Source organism: Peromyscus leucopus, chromosome 15, assembly GCF_004664715.2.
Source record: "Peromyscus leucopus breed LL Stock chromosome 15, UCI_PerLeu_2.1, whole genome shotgun sequence".
NCBI lineage: Eukaryota > Metazoa > Chordata > Mammalia > Rodentia > Cricetidae > Peromyscus > Peromyscus leucopus.
In genome coordinates this window covers 21007829-21027916 of record NC_051076.1, presented here as the reverse complement: position 1 = coordinate 21027916, position 20088 = coordinate 21007829, and the positions used below count along the sequence as shown (strand labels likewise).

The 20088-nt window shown below is 44.3% G+C and overlaps 1 protein-coding gene across 1 annotated transcript in view; it reads left to right on the top strand.

Moving 5' to 3' along the window:
- The first annotated feature begins 9380 nt into the window (after nucleotides 1–9380).
- Nucleotides 9381–20088, top strand: part of Desi2 (desumoylating isopeptidase 2) — a 57871-nt gene continuing 47163 nt past the window's right edge. The window contains exon 1 of the mRNA XM_028865498.2: nucleotides 9381–9830. Within this exon, the coding sequence (XP_028721331.1) occupies nucleotides 9789–9830 (42 nt within the window). The 5' untranslated portion in view covers nucleotides 9381–9788. The remainder of the gene's footprint in view (nucleotides 9831–20088) is intronic.

The window sequence follows — 20088 nt, the reverse complement described above, 5'->3', positions numbered from 1 at the left end:
ATCTTAAATGGTCTTATAATAAAAATCCGGAGCCAGATATTGGGGTAAATGCTGAAAGGTCAGAGAGACAAAGGAACAAGCCACTAGAGAAACTTCTCATCACTACCGAATCTTAGGCCGAATGGAAGGTGAGATCCTGTCTCCAGGAATCCTCTGACTGAATTCCTCTGAGTCCTCAGCTGGAAGGGTCTAGTTCCTGTCTCCTCACACCTTCTATGCCTTTCCCACCCAGCCATTTCACTTCCTTCCTGGTGCTGGGATTAATGGTATGTGTGCTTCCCAAATACTGGTAGCAAAGGCATGAGATCTCAAGTGCTGGGATTAAAGGGGTGTGACTCCCAGGTACTGGGGTTAAAGGTGTGTGCCACAACTGCATGGCCACAAAAATATAGAGATTCAGCTGTGTATTAAAGCTGTACTTTGACCGGCCAAGGGTCTGTCAAATGGGAAGCCATTTATTATAGAATATTTGGTGTTATACAGCCTTAATATTTCAGCTGTTTTCTGCTATAAAATTCTTGCATGCCCAAATACTCCGAGATCATTTGGCAAACAGTTCAGCTTCTCAGACCTGCTGAACCTTTAGGTAACTAACTCCCCCCACCCTCCCAGCCCCCCAGCCCCCCCAACCCCCCAACCTCCCCACCCCCGCTGAGCCTAGGAGACAAGCAGGCTGTAGATGCATAGCTTTGTTCCTTGATCAAATGAAGCTCAGACCATCTCCTTTCTTCAGGCCTAGGGGCACGGCAGAGAGATCAACTGAGAATAATAGGGTTTTTGCATAACCAGGTACAGTAAGGACTGGAGCAGAATTCCAGAAGCAGACACAGAACCATGTGGCCAGAGAGAGGAGAGGAGGACACGGATTTAGTAGAGGGTGAAGCAGATCTCTTGTAGAGTTTATCAGGGCCAGGAGTAAGGAACCAGGAAGGATAGATGGAGGATGAGGGAACAGAAGACAAAGATCAGGTCAAAAGCATAGGAGCTTACTAAAACCATGAGGACAGGAAAACTGGGCACAGAGAGGAGCTAAATGTGAGGACAGAACTGAAACTGTGTAGACAGTTTTGTCATAGAGCAATGAAGTAAATGGACAAAGAGCGTGGTGTATGTAGATTCTTTTCCCTCAGATACCCCACGCCATATGTAGTGTCTTTCCCAGGACTCTGGGAGGAATATTCGCAGGGCTGGAACTTGAAAAAATTCCATTATCCTTAAGGGGAGAATAGATATCTCATTTGAGGATCTTTTATGATTTTTTTTTATTCTTTGGCAATTACACACACACACACTGAATTTAAGTAATTTCACCCTCCCTTAGTATGGTGGTTTGAAAGAAAATGGCCCCCATAGGGAGTGGCACTCTTAGGAGGTGTGGCCTTGTTGGAGGAAGCGTGCGGATGCCGGCTTTGAGGTCTCCTTTGTTCAAGTTTCACTCAGTGTGACACTCAGTCTACTTCCTGCTGCCTGCATATCAACATGTAGCAGTTCCTTCTCCAGCACTGTGTCTGCCTGCACGCTGCCATGCTCCCCGCCATGACGATAATGGACTAAGCCTCTGAAACTGTAAACTGCCACCTCAATGAAATGTTTTCCTTGGAAGAGTTGCCATGGCCACGGTGTCTCTTCACAGCAACAGAACAGTGACTAAGACACTTACTTTCCCCTCCCACTAAAATCCTTCATCCCAACAAATCCATATCCTACTTGCCTCTTTTGTGGGTGAGACCCACTCTCTGAGTTTACTTAGGGTTGCTTTCAGGAGCATGAATGGGTCATACACTGGAGCACAGTCAGCCTAGCAGTGGCTACCGCACTGAAGAGATACCCCACCCTTCAGCAACTATTAGCTGCCGGTGATCCATCATGGGGGCGCGGGGCATGACCCCTCCTCCCTCCATGATGAACTTCATGGGCCCAATCTCGTGCAGCTCTTGTGTGGTCACCACATCTATAGTCACTGCCCCGTCCTCCAGCTCTTACCTTCTTTCCACCCGTCTTCTGTGGTACTCCCTGAAACTTTGAAGAGGAGGATATATATGTGTCATTTAAGGTTCCACATGCCAATGTCCCATGATCTGAGGCATTTTTTTTTACCAGTTAAGAGTCTGCTGCAAGCCAGGCAGTGGTGATGTACACCTTTAATCCCAGTCCTCAGAAGGCAGAGGCAGGCGGATCTCTGTGAGTTCAAGGCCAGCCAGACCTACAAAGAAAGTTCCCAGACGGTCAGAGCCGTTACACAGAGAGACCCTGTCTAAAATAAATAAAGTCTGAGGCAAAGAGGAGATTGACAAAGACCGAGAGTAGCACTGGTCTATGAATATGAACATGTGCATTTAGTGTTAGATCCCTCCCACCTTCAGAAAAGTTTAAATTCAAGCTGGGCCTGGTGATCCCAGCATTTTAGAGGCAGAGGCAGGCAGATCTCAGTGAGTCTGAGGCCAGCCTGATCTACAAAGCAAGTTCTAGGGCAGCCAGGGCTGTAGTATATAGAAAAACCCTGTTTCAAAAACCAAAAAAATAGGCCGGGCAGTGGTGGCGCACGCCTTTAATCCCAGCACTCGGGAGGCAGAGGCAGGCGGATCTCTGTGAGTTTGAGGCCAGCCTGGTCTCCAAAGCGAGCTCCAGGAAAGGAGCAAAACTACACAGAGAAACCCCGTCTCTAAAAACCAAAAAATAAAAAATAAAAAATAAAAAAAAAAACAAAAAAATTTTAAAAATTTTAAAAAAAAAAAGTAAAGAAGAAAGGTTCACATTCCAGACTCTTTTCATTATTCAATGAGCCTAGTAAAGTTTCTTTCTGGATCTCCTGTGTCTCAGTGGTCCCTTTTTGTATTTTTTTTTTCTTAAATAGGGGGGTCTCACAAAGACCTAGGCAGGCTTCAAATTCACTGTGTAGCTGAGAATGACCTTGAAGTTCTGATACTCCTGCTTTTACCCACACCCTACACCAAATGCTAAGATCTGTGCCGCCATGCCCAGTTGTCTTAGTTAGGGTTTTATTGCTGTGAAGAGACACCATAACCATGGCAACCCTTACAAGGAAAACATTTCATTGAGGTGGCAGTTTACAGTTTCAGGGATTTAGTCCATTATCGTCATGGTGGGGAGCATGGCGGTGTGCAGGCAAACATGGTGCTGGAGAAGGAGCTGCTACATGTTGATATGCAGGCAGCAGGAAGTAGCCTGAATGTCACACTGAGTGAAGCTTGAACAAAGGAGACCTCAAAGCTGGCTTCCAAGTGACACATTTCCTCCAACAAGGCCACACCTCCTAAGAGTGCCACTCCCTTTGGGGGCCATTTTCTTTCAAACCACCACACCAGTTTTATATAGTGCTCAGGATCAAACAAGGGCTTTGTGTATACTAGGCTTCAAGCACTCTACCAACTGAAACACATTCCCAGACTCCTTTTTATCTTTTTAGACTTCCAGTATCTGACTCAAAATTTTGTTTTGAGACAGGAGCCCACACTGTATTCCAGACTGGCCTGGAACTTATTACATAGCCCAGGCATGCCTTGAACTCCCTGGCAACTATCCTGTTCTGGACTCCCACCTGCTAGGATTACAGGGCTCAGCCACCACATTCAGAACATTCCTTGATTAACATGTCTCTTGACAACCACCTTAACAGGTTTTTTGTACCCCGATAATAGGTTTCTCCACAGATGCAGTAAGCCAGATCAAGCCAAATCGAAAAAGTAAAAGGACAGGTTTATTTCAGCAAAGCAACTCTCGGGTGAGTTCTCCAGCCCCAGAGATCGAGGCAGAAGCCACACACCCAAACTAGAGCAGGGAGCTTATACAGGTTGTAGGCGAGGGGTGATGACATGTCTTCCACAAGCTGGTTTTATGCCTGAGTATGGTCAAAAGCTGAGCACTTTAGGTGGGGACTTGGGCAGCTGGCAACTCCAGGGGAGGAGCTGAGCTGCTGCAGCCACCAAGAATGCACAACTGGGCTTTTGGTGCCTTCCCTTTGTTGGAGATTCTCTGAGAGGGTGAGGTTTGGGGAGAGAGGAATGCGGCTTTCTGGATCAAGCAGAAGTGAGCTGGAGGTTCCAGCTGAACACTTCTCAAATAAGTCTTCTTCTTATTCCCTACTATTGTTAGTCCATATCAATTTAAACTATGTTTATTAATGAACATACGTATTTTTCCCTGTAAGTTTAGTGAGGGAAACAATCATGTCGGACTTATTTTGGATGAACTATTGATAGTGGCTGACACACAAAGCATACTTGGTACTTATTCAATGGCTGAAAAATGATGGGTGATTTCCACTGATAGATCAATACATTTTCGAACTCCTCTTAGCCCCTTCTACACTTCTTTCTCATAGTAATCTCACCTTACATTTGAGAAAAATAAAATTCAGAAAGAGCACTTCCATAAGGAGCCCAGCTTGGTGATACCAGCACTTGAGAGGCAGAGGCAGGGGGGTCACTGAAAGTTCAAGGCCTGGTTCATCTACATAGCAAGACACTATCTCAAAAACCAAAAGGAGAATGAAAAGGGATACAAAGAAGGAAAGGGGAAGGAGGGTCAGCACTACACCCATCTCAGTTTCCCAGTTGCTCCCTCTGTCTCCCTGAGCTTCTATGCCATTAGGCATCTGCCCTCGGCCTTCCACACTGTCATTCTGAATAAAGCATTCCTCCTATCAAACAAAGGTCACTTCTGCCCTCCGCTTATGTCCTTGATCGCTACCCCTCTCCCTACATAATTAATCTCCCTTGATATACAACTATGCCCCAGGATGTCCCATCTTTAAAATACCTTCCATGAACCACCACTGGCCCTCTCCAGTCATGGCCTTAAGTTTAGAGCTGTCTCCATTTTCTTCTCTTCAATTTGTCCCCTCAACATGTCTGACAGGTCTTTAAGCCCCTTCTGTGGTTGCCTCTGGGACTCCTGACTTATCACGTTCTTTCTCATTTCCCTGCTGCTTCTGCGTTTCCTCTTCCATGTGTGTGTGACTGTCAGATGCTACAGGGTCCCAGAGCTTTGTTTTTAGTTCTGTGTGTGCGAAGTTCCTCTTTCCAGTTAGACTAGCTGGCTATAGAACGATAGGACCTGCCTGCCCCTCCCCCCATTATGAGTGATGCAGATCTGACCACAGGTCTCCATGCTTGCACAACACTGAGCCATCACCCGGGCCCCTTATTTTCTTTGCTTTTAATTTTGTATTTAATTTTTTTTCTCTTACATACAGTATATTTTGATCATATTCTTTCCCTCCCCAAACTCTTCCCAGATCCTCCCCCACTTCCCTACCCATCCAACTTCATATCTCTCTTGCAGGAAAAAATAAACAAAACAAAAAAGTCCCACAAGCAAACAAACAAAAGCTCAATAAGACAATGAGACAAAAAAAAAAAAAAAAGAAGCAAAAGTACACATGCTTTAAAAAGAAAACAATGAACCTGTTTTTGTTTGTTTGTTGGGTTTGTGTGGTTTTTGGTTTTTGGAGACAGGGTTTCTCTGTGTAACAGCCCTAGCTGTCTTGGATCTCACTTTGTAGACCAGGCTGGCCTTGAACTCACTGAGATCCACCTCTTGCCTCTGTTTCCCAAGTCCTGAGACTAAAGGTATGTGCCACCACGATCGGCAAAATTGAGCCTGTTCAATATTGGCCAACTATCCTGAGTAAAGGCCTGCCCTGGAGTGTGGTTGACATGCCTACTGACTTCATTAGAGAATACTGATTTCCCCTTCCCAGCAGGTACCAGTTGCAAATACCTTCTTGACTACGGGTGGGACTGTGTGTCTGCCTTCTCGTCTCCATACTGGGATTACACCTAGTTTGAACTTCTACAGGTCTTGTAGTGTGCTATCATGGTGTCTGAGTTCATATATGTCTGGGGGATACTGTATCCTTGGCTTTTACAACCCTCTCCCTCCTCTTCTGCATGGTTCCTTGAGCCTTGAGGGGAATGGTTTAATAAAGATATTTAATTTAGGGCTGGGTTCTCCAAAATTTCTCACTCTCTGCACATTGTTCATTTATGGATCTCTGGGTAAATTCCTGTCTTAGTTAGGGTTTTTATTGCTGCAATGAAACACCATGACCAAAAAGCATGTTGGGGAAGAAAGGGTTTAGTTGGCTTACACTTTCAGATCATAGTTCATCATTGTAGGAAGTCAGAACAGGAACTCAAGCAGTGCAGGAACCTGGAGACAGGAGCTCATGCAGAGGCCATGGAAGGGTACTGCTTACTGGCTTGCTCTCCTCTGGCTTGCCCAACTTGCTTTCTTATAGAACCTAGGACCAGCAGCCCTGGGATGGCACCACCCACCATGGGCTGGGCCCTCCCATATTGATCACTCATTGGGAAAATACCTTTACAGCTGGATCTCATGGTGACATTTCCTCAAATGAGGCTCCTTTCTCTCTGATGATTCATTCTAGCTTGTGTCGTCAAATGGACACACAAAACTAGTCAGTACAAGTCCCCTCTACTGCAAGGAGCAGCTTCTCTGATGAGGGTTGAGAGAAGCACTGATCTGTGGCTGGAGCAGTATGTCATCAGGAGTCATTTTACTGCTGTGTTCCTCTGCAAAGTAACAACAGTAGGTTTGTCCTGGGGCCCATGGCCTATCCAGGTGCAGGTTCTTAGCCATTTCAGCAGTTTTGGGTTTGAGTTCCAGGTCAGAGTGGGCCTTAAACCCAATTTATGAAAAAGAAAAAAAGCGGTTGGATACTCCTGTAATGTTTGTGCCACTATCACATCATATATTCTGCAGGCAAGCTGCCGTTGCAGCAGCTGGGTTTGTAGCTGGGTGGTATTATCTTTTCCTCGGGTGTCATGAAAAATACCTCCAGTGCCAGGAATACGAGTCAGTAGGAGTGAAGCTTCTAGCTGGGCAACAGATCAATTTTTCCATGTGTGATGATCTAAGTGGGACCTTTAGCAATAAGGCCTTACTGTCAGGTTATGGAGAGGAACCAATAGCTTTGGCAATACTGTGATGTTGGGGGAAGGTGTCCACAGAGGACTCTTTTGGCTGACAATGTAACAAGATGTAACCCATTTTGGGCATTGGGGGTTTTACTTGGTGGCTTAAGATATCTAGTTGGGGCATTCTCTCTCTCATTTTATGGTGACTATTTAAATTCCTTTCACATGTGTACATATTTTAGGAAGCTTCTACAATAGTAAATGTCCATATGGCTTTTCAAAAGGCCATTAACGTTAGATGTCCCTCTCGATATTCCTTCCTTTATTCTGTCCTCCCATTTACCCTCCTCATTTAATACTTCTTTCCAACTGCACCTTTTTCTATGCTTCCTAGTGCTTCAACTTTTAACTTGACATTGCCTAGAGCCATATGAGAAAGGAGTTCCAATTAAAGGATCACCTTAACCAGACTGGCCTGTGGGCATTGTCTTAGTTGCCTTAATTGATTGATATAATAGGGCCCTGCCCACTGTGTGTAGTACTATTCCCTGGGCAGGTTCTCGGGCTGTGTGAAAAAGCTAGACAAGCATAAGCCTGTGAATGAGCCAGCAAGCAGTGTTCCTCCAAGGTGCGGCTTTAAGTTCCTGTCCTACCTTGACTTCCCTCAGTGATGGTCTTGTGACCCGTAACCCTTTCTTCTCCTAAGCTGCTTTGGCCAGGGTTGTCACAGCCAAGGGACTGCTAAGTAGAATACTAGGCTATCCAACCAGTCTCTAGGCTTTAAATTCTCCTTAAATGTCTATTTTAGTCAGTTTAATGGTTATGACTCCATTTCATTTATGCAAATGCCTACTCCATTTCTCAAGTGCCTGTAAAAGGCACTTAAAATATAACATGACCTAACAATAACTCGATTATCCTCTTCCCAACCTGCTTCTCGATCCAAAGTTTCATATATTATTAAATAGCGTACTATCTACCCAAATCTCCGTCAAAAGTCTGGAACCTGTTCTTGAAACCACCCACAGCGCCGGCACCAAATTCAGTGTCCAACCTTGTTCAGATAATGCTGGACTCCCAAGGTCAGGAAGAAGCCAAGCCTCAACCCAAAGTGCTTTTCAACTCTCTTGCATTACATCTGTTAATGTCTCGTTGACCAAAGCAAGTCAAGGCTTGCTAGAGTCAGTAGAGAGAAACATCAAAGGTTATTTATAATTTGAGACGCTACTTTTACAGTCTACCATATTAACCGTCATGTTTCCATTTTCTTTGCCTCTTAAAATCCCACACAGAAATTCAAGCAAACTTTTAAAAAGACTTTTGCACACACTCTTGTCACTCTTTGGCCCAAACCCTACCAAGTCTTCATTTAAAATCCAACCTCTGGGCAGTGGTGGCGGACACCTTTAATCCCAGCACTCGGGAGGCCAAGGCAGGCGGATCTCTGTGAGTTCGAGGCCAGCCTGGGCTACAAAGTGAGTTCCAGGAAAGGTGCCAAAAGCTACACAGAGAAACCCTGTCTTGAAAAAAACAAAACAATAAATAAATAAATAAATAAATAAATAAATAAATAAATAAATAAAATCCAACCTCAGGGTCTGGAGCGATGGATCACCCACTAAGAGCATTTGCTTAGTGGAGCTCTTAGGACCTGAGTTTGGTTCCCAGCACCCGGGTCAAGCAACTTAACAACTGCATCAAAGCCCTCTTATGGCTTCCTTGGGCACCTGCAGACTTTCTTCTCTCTCTCTCTCTCTTTTCTTTTTTTTTTTTTTTCTTTCTTCTCTCTTTCTGTCTGCCTGTCCAATTTCAATCATAAACTGGAAACTCAGGATCTGGCATTCCTCCGTCTACCACACTGCATGGCATATGGCAGTAACACACACACACACACACACACACACACACACACACACACACACACATATTTGTTGAATGGGTGCACAAACGCTTTCTGTGTCCTAAGACTGAGCTAATCTATGAGTTGCTACACTCTTCCCACGTGAGCAGGATACTCACACGAAATGTGAATTCCATATTGAAGGTAAGCTGGGTGTTTGTTACACCCTACCTTTCAACAGTAACCTTACTTCCTTTATTTCCTCACTCCTACACTTTGCAAAAAAAAAAAAAAAGAAAGAAAAAAAGAAAGGAGGGCTTTGGAAAACTTAATCTTCACTTCTTCACATGCCGTTAGATTCACGTCTCGCGCTACCAGCACCAGAAACAGCGCTGACGATAGAAAGGGATCCGACTTCTCCGCTCGCCAAGGACGAACCGTCAAGGTTCCGCGGACAGATCCCGAAAACGGCACGCTGGGAGCTGTAGTCTCCCAGGGAAACGTGAGGCTGCGGGGGGGGGAAATCCTAGAGCATGCTGGGAGATGTAGTCAGGCTGCCCGTACGCCCAATAGGAAACGGGGTGTTTCGCACTGCATCCTGGGAACTGGAGTCTTTCTGCGACCTCGAGCCTTCGGGGTGAAGAGGCGCCCAGCCTGCCGCCATTTTAGGTCTCGAGGTGCGGCGCCTAAGAGAGTTAGCGCGCAGGCGGGCTCAGCCCTGGCGCGGGGCGGGCCCCGCCTCCGGGGTGCCTGGAGCCCGCCCCCCGCCCAGGCTCCGCCTTCCCCCACGTGTCTGCGGCCGAGGGGAGGCGCCTGAGCCGGAGCGGGCTCTCCACCGGTCTGGCCCGGTGCTCGCCCAGGCTTCTGTCAGCGGCTCCCGGGAGCGGCCCCGGCTGCCGGATGCTCCGGCCCCGGCTGCGGCGGGCCGGGCTGGACGCTTAGTGCCCGGCTCGTGCCCTGCCCGAAGCGCCCGCGGGGGTGGCAGCGGCCTCCGCCCCGCGGAGACCGAGCGGCTGGAGGACGAGGCGGCGGCCGCGGGGAGGAGGATGGGGGCTAACCAGTTAGTGGTGCTCAACGTGTACGACATGGTGAGTGCGGCCCCTGGCGGCCCGAGCCCGCCGGCCCGGGACCCCGGCCCCGTGCCTCCTGCCTGCCTGGCGTCCCCGCCTCCGGCTTAGTTCTCCGGGGTGGGGGGAGGGGACGGTCGCGCTGTCTCCTAATCTCCAGACTGGCCGGCGCGCCTCCTGGAGATGCCCAGTCCGCCCGCGGGAGGGCTGGGGCTGGAGCCTCCCTCCCCCGGGCCCTCGGCTCCCACCCCTCCGCCCCGACTGTGGGCCCGATCCCTGGGCGGGTGAGCCGTGCCCTCTCCGCGGAGGCTTCCGTCGCCCGTGCGACCTCCCCGCCGCCACCTGGCCTCCGGGCTGCCCGGCTCCCCTCTCTGCCCCGCTCCTGCCGCCCCTTGCCCGCCCCCAAATGCTCAAGTCTTCCACCAACTCCCAAGCCCCTCAAGTCTAGAAAGTCGCAGCTGCGAGGCGGATGCTAGAGAGTCTCCCCAAAGGTGAACGGGAGCCAAGACACCCTCGCCGGCAAGGCAGCCTCATTAAAATGAATGAAGCTAAAATTTATCTAGAAAATAGCCCCGTTGAATTATTTAGAGATCACAGAGGTGCTCCTTTCCCTAGATTCCGAAGACCATTTTCCAGGTGATGCAACAGGTGGATGACGTGACCACTAGAGAGGGAAGGGAAGCCTTGTTTATTATGACATCTAACTTTGAAGAAGTGCAAGCACACAGACTAGGGTTCAAAGACTGGTGCTTGCAGTTGCAATACCCATAGAAGAAGCACCGTGTAGAGAGTGACCGCCACAGTGAGATGCAAGTTTGCGTTTGTTCCTTGCCTTGGGGAACTTATTGTTGTTTTGTTTTGTAAAGGATTATTACCTTCGCCTGAAAAGCCTGAAATTTCTTGTATGTGCATTGACACATGAAAAATTCTCTATCATTTCTGTTGGCTTAAAAATACTTAGGAGGAATTCAACAGTAGGGCGTCTTGACTCTGATTTACAGCTCTAAGCTCGCTCTTCGTATTGTTTTTAAGTTTTTAAATGAACAGGGAACTGTTGATAGACAGGGATTCCTCATGCCGTATATTGGAGTTGATGTTGACAGGGCATATGGTCTGCCTGAAACTAGAAGTGAGGCTTCTAGTAGGCTCCAGTGTAAGCCTGGAGATGAAAGGAGGTGAGTTAACAGACTAGGAAAAGTGAATCATGAGAGAAAAAGTTGAATAACAAGAGATTCTAGAAGAGCATATGACTAACAGCCTACACTACTGGTTAAGAAATTATTCTTTGGGTTTAAACTCTGTGTTGCATTACATGGGAATCCTTTCTTCAGACTTAATATTACCCTTTTATTAGTTTAGTGCCTCCTGCCCACCAGACTTTGGGTTGTTTTTTTTTTTTTTAATTGATGAAGACTTATAAACATACCCTCTGGAAATGTTTTACTCTGGAGAATATATATTGAGATATCATCTATATTTTTAATAAGTTAGGATTATGCAGTGACCAGTGGCCATGGTTTCAGAACCCCAAAGAAATCTGTAAAATAAAGTTTTGCTTTTTAGATTAAATTGAAAATGCATTACATGACATGTAGTATGTGTTTTGTGAGTAAGGAAAATCATTACTAATTTCAAAGTGGTAAGGGCTAGGGTTATTCAAACCATTTTTTTTTTTTTAGGGGAAGATTGTTTTAAATGATGTTAAAATATGAAGTATTTAAAAAGAATATATTCCCCTGTCATTCTAGTAGATAGTTGTAGAAAAAGCAGACAGAAAAAAAGAGTAAGTGACCTTCCTAGGTGACTAAAGGCAGGATCTAGAATTTCCAGATGACAATCTTGATTCAGTATTGTCTCTATTGAATGAATCCCATAATTATTTCTTACATATTGCTTTATTTCATCAAGAGGAAGAAAAGCATTTGAATAAAAATGTTTAAGAAACTTGCCCTTGTAAGTTCTTTTGAGGGCTTTTGGTCTGTGAATGCTGATATCACTAATTCAAAAACTTACCATTACTTATTTAATTTTGACCCTGTAGAAACCACAGATAGGATCTTTACCTCTCTGCTTTAAGGAATTTGAGATATCATAAGGAAGACACAAGAAGAGTTATAATTTAGAGCAGAATAGCATTATTTTAATAAGAGCAGGAGAGGACCCAAAGGAGACTGTTTAGTGGTTGTAGGGTTAGGAAATGCTGAAAGAGAAAAGAGGGTGAACTAGAAGCACTGGGAGGATCTTCAAGGGCAGAGATCAGTCAGCATGAAGAAGGACAAGAATCGGAACTGGTCCAGTTAACCTGGAAGGTAGGATGCATGAAAGAACACAACTGAAATCTCTCTAATAACTTGATAGTAGAGTGAGTGAAGGATTGGGAGGACTCTGTGAGCCAGGGGAAGATACTTGTTTACCTCAAGGGGAACGATGTGATCATAGTCTTTAGAACAAAGCCAAGGGGATTAAGGTAGACATTTTTCTCTGTTCCACCCATTTTCTGAAATCTGTTTTCCTTTTTTGATGTTTTTTGCTTGATGCCCAGGGTAAATTCCTTTTATCTTTGGTTATAATTTCTGTTCTTTGTAGATGCCTTTGATGATAATTGCTTTTGTTTATGAGCCTGGTACATCAACTGGTCCATACTCAACCATTGGTTTTTCCTGTTGGAATCATTGATCAGTTGTCACGTATCCTTGTGTCTTTGTCACCTGCTTCTGCTATGACTGTGTTTTCCTGTTCACTGGATTAGATGGCTATAGATCATTCCTCTTGTACACCTACCATGTATAAGTAAAGAATTAGCATGGTTGTCTGTGTTACCCTCCTTTTTGTGGAGGACTAAGAGTCTTCAAAAGATTGTGCTGAATTACTACTTCCTTTTTGGTGATTATAGTTCTCTCTATACTTTGGGGCAACCTACTACCAATAAAGTATGGCCAGGAGTAATTCTCTGAAACTTGGGAATGGATTGTTCATATATTCCTAATTTACCTGTATGTATAGAAAGTTGAACGATTTAGATTTCTTGCAATTACTAGAATAAATCTCTGTTATAGTTACTTTAACATAGTCTTTATTTTTCATAGATCCAGAATTTGCATATGTCAGGCTATCTTAGCTACTAATGAATTTCTTAAAAATTTAAATATGCAAGTGTTTATGTATACCAATCCATACGAGAAACAAGTTTCTTCCTTTTTAAAAATAGTGTCTATGTATTTTCAGAGTCTTTTAAAAAATAGGAAAGAAACTGGGTGGTGGTAGCATACACCTTTAATCCTAGCTTTTGGAGGCAGAAGCAGGTGGATCTCTGAGTTTGAGGCTAGCCTGGTCTGCAGAGTGAATTCCAGGACAGCCAGGACTACACAGAGAAACCCTGTCTGGATAAACAAAAAAAAAAAAATCTCTCCCGGTTAGGGCGTTTTTATCTGGACTGCATTGTTTTGTCCTGCTTCTCAGACTTCTCCAAGAGAGTATGAAGTTAGCAAGTATGATAAGATCTGACTTTCCTTTCTACATCTGTAGATTTGACTCAACTTTGTAAATGACGTCCATGTGCTCATGTATCATATACTAAGTACACTCCTCACCTAACCAGCTCCATACAGTCTGAACACACATGTCTAGCCGCAGACTTCGTCCCTCCTTTCTGTGCCTCTCCCTCTATGTACCCCATCCCCCAAAGCCCACCTCTGCCACTTTTAATAGCCAACACTCTACTCAGTATCTCAGATCAAAAACTTGGAAGTAAGCCTAAATCCCTCTTTATTATAACCCTTCCGTCGGTCACCTGGCCTGGCCCACCTCTTAGTTTTGGTTGATCTGTGTGAAATAACAGAACTTGACAATCAGCAGCTTAAATCGGAATGATAATGTCTTAAATCCAGAGATTAAAAAACCCCTGAGATAGTTCGGCAGCACAGTCATGTCATTAAGATTTTGCAGCCTCCCTACTCTCTGTGCTCAGCTTGCTGGCATTTGTCTTTGTGTCCTCAGAGTTGCACAGTTACTGCCATGGCACTAATTTGGTGTCATCATATAACAGAATGTGGAAGATGTTGTGGGATGTGGGGAGGGTTCTACCCGTACCCTTACTTTAACAGAGCTACCCTCTTAACCTCCAGAGATTGCTCAGAATTGGCTCATATGTAACTATGCTGAACCTGAATGAGTGGATCCCTGGCTTTCTAGCCTTTGTAGGCAGGTTGTAGGTACTAGCTTGGAACGTAATTAAGGTGTCTGTCACACATTTGACTTTCTGAATTGTGTGTCCACATGCATGCACATTTGGAAGTCAAACAACCTCAAGTGTTCCTTGGGTGCTGGCCACCTTTTTTTTTTTTTTTCCTTTGATGGCTATCTAACTGGCCTAGAACTCATCCAGTTGGCTAATTGGCTAGTGAGCCCCAGGGATCCACCTGTTTCTACCTGCCCTATACAGATATTACAAATGCTTGGGCCTAGAAAGATGGCTTATCTGTTAAGAGCACTGGTTGCTCTTCTGGAGGATCCAGGCTCAATTCCCAGCACGCACATGGCAGCTCACAAGTGTAACTCCACTTGCAGGAGATCTAATACCTCACACACCCATACATGCAAACAAAACACCGGTGCACACAAAAATGAATAAATATTTTAAAAACGAAACAAAAAAAAACCCAAAAACAATTGTGCTTGGCTTTTTTAGGGGTGGGGGTGGGTAAGACAGTCTCTCACTATGTAGCATTGGCTATCATGGAGCTTACTATGTAGACCAGGCTGGCCTGGAACTCACAGAGATCCTCCTGCCTCTGCCTCAGAAGTGCTAGGATTAAAGACATGTGCTACTGCCATGCCCAGTGGCTTTTGTTTTTGTTCATTGTTGTTTTTTCCCAGAACATGAGTATGGGAGATTGAACTCAGCTCCTCACGCAAGCAAGGCAAGTACTACTCACCTGAGCCACCTTGCTGTCCCTGACTTTTTGAATGTTTTTAAATTCTTCAAATTAGATTAATTGATTTTTCTTTGTGTGTTTTACCTGCATGTATGTAATTTTGTTGTTGTTTGGTTGTTGCGGTTAGTTGGTTGATTTTGAGACAGAATCTTATGGTGGCTATGCTTGCCCTGAATTCCTGATCTTCATGCCTTTGTCTCCTGGGCCTTCCCTCTTTAAGTTGGTATGTCTTTTAAAGGCTCATCTCACTGAATGGGAACCCATGCAGATATTTCAGTCACTTAACTCTTTTAAAGACTTAATTACATCTATAGTCTTCTGCCGTATTATATATTGACAGATTCTAGGCATTAGGTTGTGGTTATTTGGGGGAGTCATTCCACTTACCACACCATCAGTAAAGATGTAATTATAACCCTTCCACCAATAGTCATTGTTTCCTCTTAACAGTTCCTAGACTTTGCATAGAGTAACTTCACCTAGGAACTAAAACAGAAAATTTGAAGCATACAAAACAATTAAGTGTAGAAATGTTTTATGATAGGGAAATACTCGGATGTCAATTAGATGCGAGCATATTAGTGACCAAAGGTGTAGGATGTTGTGTTAGTTTCTTTTCTCATTGCAGTAGTAAGATCCCTAACAAGCAATTTGAGAGAAGGATTTATTTTGGTTCACTGTTTGAAGGTACAGCCCCTGGCATAGTGAGTGGCAAATATGTGAATGTCTGGTCACACTTCATTGTCAGAAAGAGAGCGATGAATACTGTGTTCCACTTGCTTTCTTCTTTTGATTTGGTCCGGGAGCTCGGCCCAGGGAATGATTCTGCCCACTTCAGAGAGAGTCTTCCCTCAGTTCAGCCCCTCTCAGAATGCCCTAGAAAATGTGCCCAGAGGTGTATCTCCTAGCTGATTCTAAATACTGTCAAGATGATAATCAAGATTAACTAATACACAAGTCTACCTTTTGTCAACATGATACCCAAACATATTTTTAAGTCATAACTTTCTGCCTCTGGACCCCACAGGCCCATGCCCACCTTAATGCAAAATGCATTCATTCCAATTTCATATGTCCCATAGTTTTAACAGTTCCAATACTGTTAAAAATTCTAAAGTCTTGGGCCTGGCGTGGTAGTGCCTGCCTTTAATATCAGCTCTTGGAAGGCAGAGGCTGGCGGATCTCTGTGAGTTTAAGACCAGTCAGGTCTGTATACAGATTGAGTTACAGGATAGCTAAGGCTATTGTTACACAGAGAAACGCTGTCTAAAAAAAAAACAAAACAAAAAATTCCAAAGTCTCTTCTGAGACTCTTGAGTATTCTGTGAACCCCCACAAAATAAAAGACCAAATTATATACTTCCAATGAACAGTGGTACAGAATAGAAAAATCCCTTTCCAAAAGGAAAGAATGGGAACACAGCAAGGAAAGATCAGGCTAAAGGAAGACTGAAACTAAACACCCAGCCCTGAAGCTCTGTTTGGTGTCTGGAGATCTTAGTGGCATCATATGTATAGTGGTTTGATTGAGATGCCTACCCCCCATATTTTGGTCCCCAGTTGATGATGTTCTTTGGGAAGGTATAGGAGGTGTGGTCTAGTTGGAAGAAGTATGTCAGTGGAGGTGGGCTTCAAGAGTTTTAAAACTCAGGGCAGTTTGAGTTTGCTTGCTGCTTATAGTTCGAGATATAAACTTTCAGCTCTTCCTGCCCTCCTTCCTGCCTGCTGCCAAGCTTCCCCCTGTGATGGTGATAGATTCTTACTCTTCTAGAACCATAAGCCCAAATAAACACTTCTTTCTGTCAATTGCCTTGGTCATAGTATATTCTATCACAACAGTAGAAAAGTATCTAATACAGAACAGAATTTGGTACCAGGGGCTGGGCTAGTGCTGTGAAGAACTTGACCATGTGGGGTCTGGGTGGAATATGGAAGACTTCAGGATATTGAACTAGATAAGCATAGAATGCTTGTAAGCAAGGCTTACCAGGTCATCTTAGTAGGAGCCTGGAAGGTAGTGCAGAGAGCTATGCAGACTGTGGAGGCCCAGCTCAAGAGGTTTCAGAAGGGAACAAGGTTAACAACTGGGCTAGAAACCATTCCTGTGCTATTTTGGAGGGAGGGGAGGAGATGTGGCTACTTTCTGCCCATGTCCTAAGAACTTAACCTGTGGCTAAATTTAAAAGTAATGGACTAATTTCTCTGGCAGAGAAGAATTCAAGATAGCCTAATATTGACTTTGTCGTATAGGTAATAGTAATTACTCTTAAGCAAATCTACAGTGAAAAAGAACAACTGGGTAAAAAGAAATACAAAACATAGTTTTTGAAAAGGGAAAAAAAAACACCAGGGAGACTTAATGTTTTTGTTTGTGATGAAAGAGATGAGGAGATTAATCCCTGATCTGCACTGAAATGAAGGGAGGGGTACTAACTTGTAGAAGGAAAATGTGTAAGCAGTTTTCTGCTCCTAGAAAGGATAAACAAAAGCTTCTGTGTTTTAAGGGACAAAGTATCTGTCCCAAACCATGCCATACCTGGCAGTGTCGTCCATGTGGTTCTGTCTTTAGAGTCATGAAGGATAAGTGAAAGGATACTGGAATCTTCCTCCACAGTTTCAAGAGTCAGTGAGGCCAGGCAGTATGTGGCAAGGGTATTCTTCCATAAAGGCCATTGTTTGAAGCTGTGGATTGAAGTTGTGTTGTGTTGGAGATCCAAGATTTTGGAGTGGCCAGAGCCATGGACATCTCTTCTTAGAGCTGTATACAGGGAGTGGAACCATCCCAAGAGAGAAAACCATATTACAAGCAGCAAATCTGGAAGGGCAAAGTGATCTAACTAAGCCCTTTGACATCAGGTTTGGAGTTCGTCCTGCTGGGTTTCGGTTGGTCTTCCTTTGGTTCAGTATTTCTCATTAGATCATGATTCCTCCCTTTTGGAATAGTGATGTATATTCTGTGCCATTGTATTTTTGAAAGTATGTAATTTGCTTTCTGATTTTACAATTAAGAGATTGCCTGGAGTCTGAGATGAGATTGGACTTTTAAGCAGTGTTGGGGACTTTCAAAATTTGACTAAATATCTTTTGCATTATGATATGGCTATGAGCCTATAGGGGCCCAGGGTGTGGAATATGGTGGTTTCAAGGATAAATGCCCCTCCATAACCTTAGGCATTTGAATACTTGGTTCCCAGTTTATGACACTGTTTGGGTAGGATTAGAAGGTGGTTTTGCTGGAGGAAGTATGTCACCTGGTGCAAGCTTTAAAGTTAGAAAAGCCACATGTCATTTCCAGTTTGCTTTCTGTTTCCAGCTTAAGGTTCAAGACGTGAGTTCTCAGCAGCTCCCGTCACCATGCCTGCCTGCTGCCACCCTTCTCCACTGTGATGGAGATGGAGTCTTATCCCCCTGGAACCATAAGCCCAAAATAAACACTTTCTTCTATAAATTGCCTTGGTCATGGTGTTTTATCACAATAGAGAAGTAACTAAAATAATCTGGGTTTTAACAGCCTTGAGTAGTCTCTTCCCTCCAGTTCTGCCTGCAGCTTATATGACTTTTCTCTCGGGCCAGCTATACTCAGTGCCTGTAGCTTTCTTTGGTGGGCATCCCGTTGTCCTGGGGATCTCTGTTTTAAGTGACTCCACCTTCACAGCTTTTATACTGTGTCATCTCAGGGCCACCTTGCAGAGACCCCAACCCTGCCAGACAATTGCCAGGCCTCAGTGGCTTTCTGGAACCATGATGCTAGCTAGCCTCATGATGCTTTCTTATTTTTGCATGCCTGCAAAATTAGTACTGTTTAAATAATGATGCCAAGTTCTGCTGCCAGTTTTAGATGTAATCTGGTCCCCTTCTACCACAGCTGTGGCCTCCATGTACCTTAGCAGTTCAGCCTGAGAACATACTTTCTTAGGCAGTTATTTTCTTGATTTTGATCAGGGAACCTCTTCCTCATTCTCAGTTCAGGCTCTCTTCTATTGAATTTGCATTTTTCACGATAGTCTTCAATAGGCAGAGGTTTATTATTGTTATAATCAGGGACACCTTTCCTGTTATGTCATTACAGAGTACAAGGTTTCTCTTTAAAGGCACTAGGCTCTAACAACTGCAGCTGCTGTCTTCACACGTGCCTTTTCTGCATCTTTATTTTTATTATATGTGTGTTGCATGATGGGGGGCTGTCATGGGATCATGCCATGGCACACGTGGAGGTCAGAGGACAACTTGTGGAGTCAATTCTCCCCTTTCATCTTTACATGGGTTATGGACCAAACTCAGATTTCTGCAAGCACATTTACCACATAGCCATCCATCTTCCTGGCCCTTTTCTGTATCTTTAAACTGACAATCCTTTTCTTGCCAGTGGGCACCTTGCTCACATTTTCCTGCTCTTCGCTAGCTACACATCTAAGAGGAATGAGCAGTAGTAAGCAGGCCAACGCCTGGGTGTTATGCTGCCTGAAATCCCTGCCAAACAACCACTTTGGAATCACCTTCATTTTCAGGACAGAGGTAGTGCAGCTAAATCCTTTCCAGGCTACAATACTATATGGTCTCTAACCCAAATCTCAGGAGGGTCTCTGGGCCTCCTGCAGTTTGCATTTCTCCTGGCATCTGTATTCGCTACTTTTCTGTTGCTGTAAGACAACACTCTGACCAGAAAAGCAACTTAGGGGAAGAAAGGGTTTGTTTGGCTTCCACTTCCAGGTCACAGCCCATCATTGAAGGAAGTCAGGGCAGAAATTGTGGAGGAAGACCACTTATTGGCCCACTCTGTGGCCCATGAGCAGCTAAACTGCCTTTCTTATACAGACCTGCCTCCCGGTAGTACCTCCCACAGTGGGCGGGCCTCTCAGCATCAATTAGCAGTCAAGATAATACTCCAGACATACCCACAGGCCAATATGATCAAGGCAATTTTTCAGTTGAGGTTCCCTCTTCCCAAGTGACTCTAGGTTGTAGATTAGGTTAACAATAAAAACTAAGCAGCATGATAATCCTGTTCCTCTAAACTCCTCCGGAATGGTCTTTCCTCGCTAAATTACAGTGTTATCATTACAAAACTGAGTTTTTACCAATACACAATTATTAATTCTAATTTCATTACCATATTATTTTATTATTGCAATTTCATATTAATATCTGGCTGGACCAGTTTCCCTTCATTATTACACCTAAGTTTTCTTGACTTTATTTTTTTTCTAGAAGTATTTTTTAATCTTTGAAAAGCAGTCTTACAGATTTTTTGTGTTAAAATACAGTGTAAAATTTACCATCTTAAACATTTTAACTGTGTGAAGTTAGTAATATTAAGTGTTCTCCCATCATTTCCCAGTCAACCT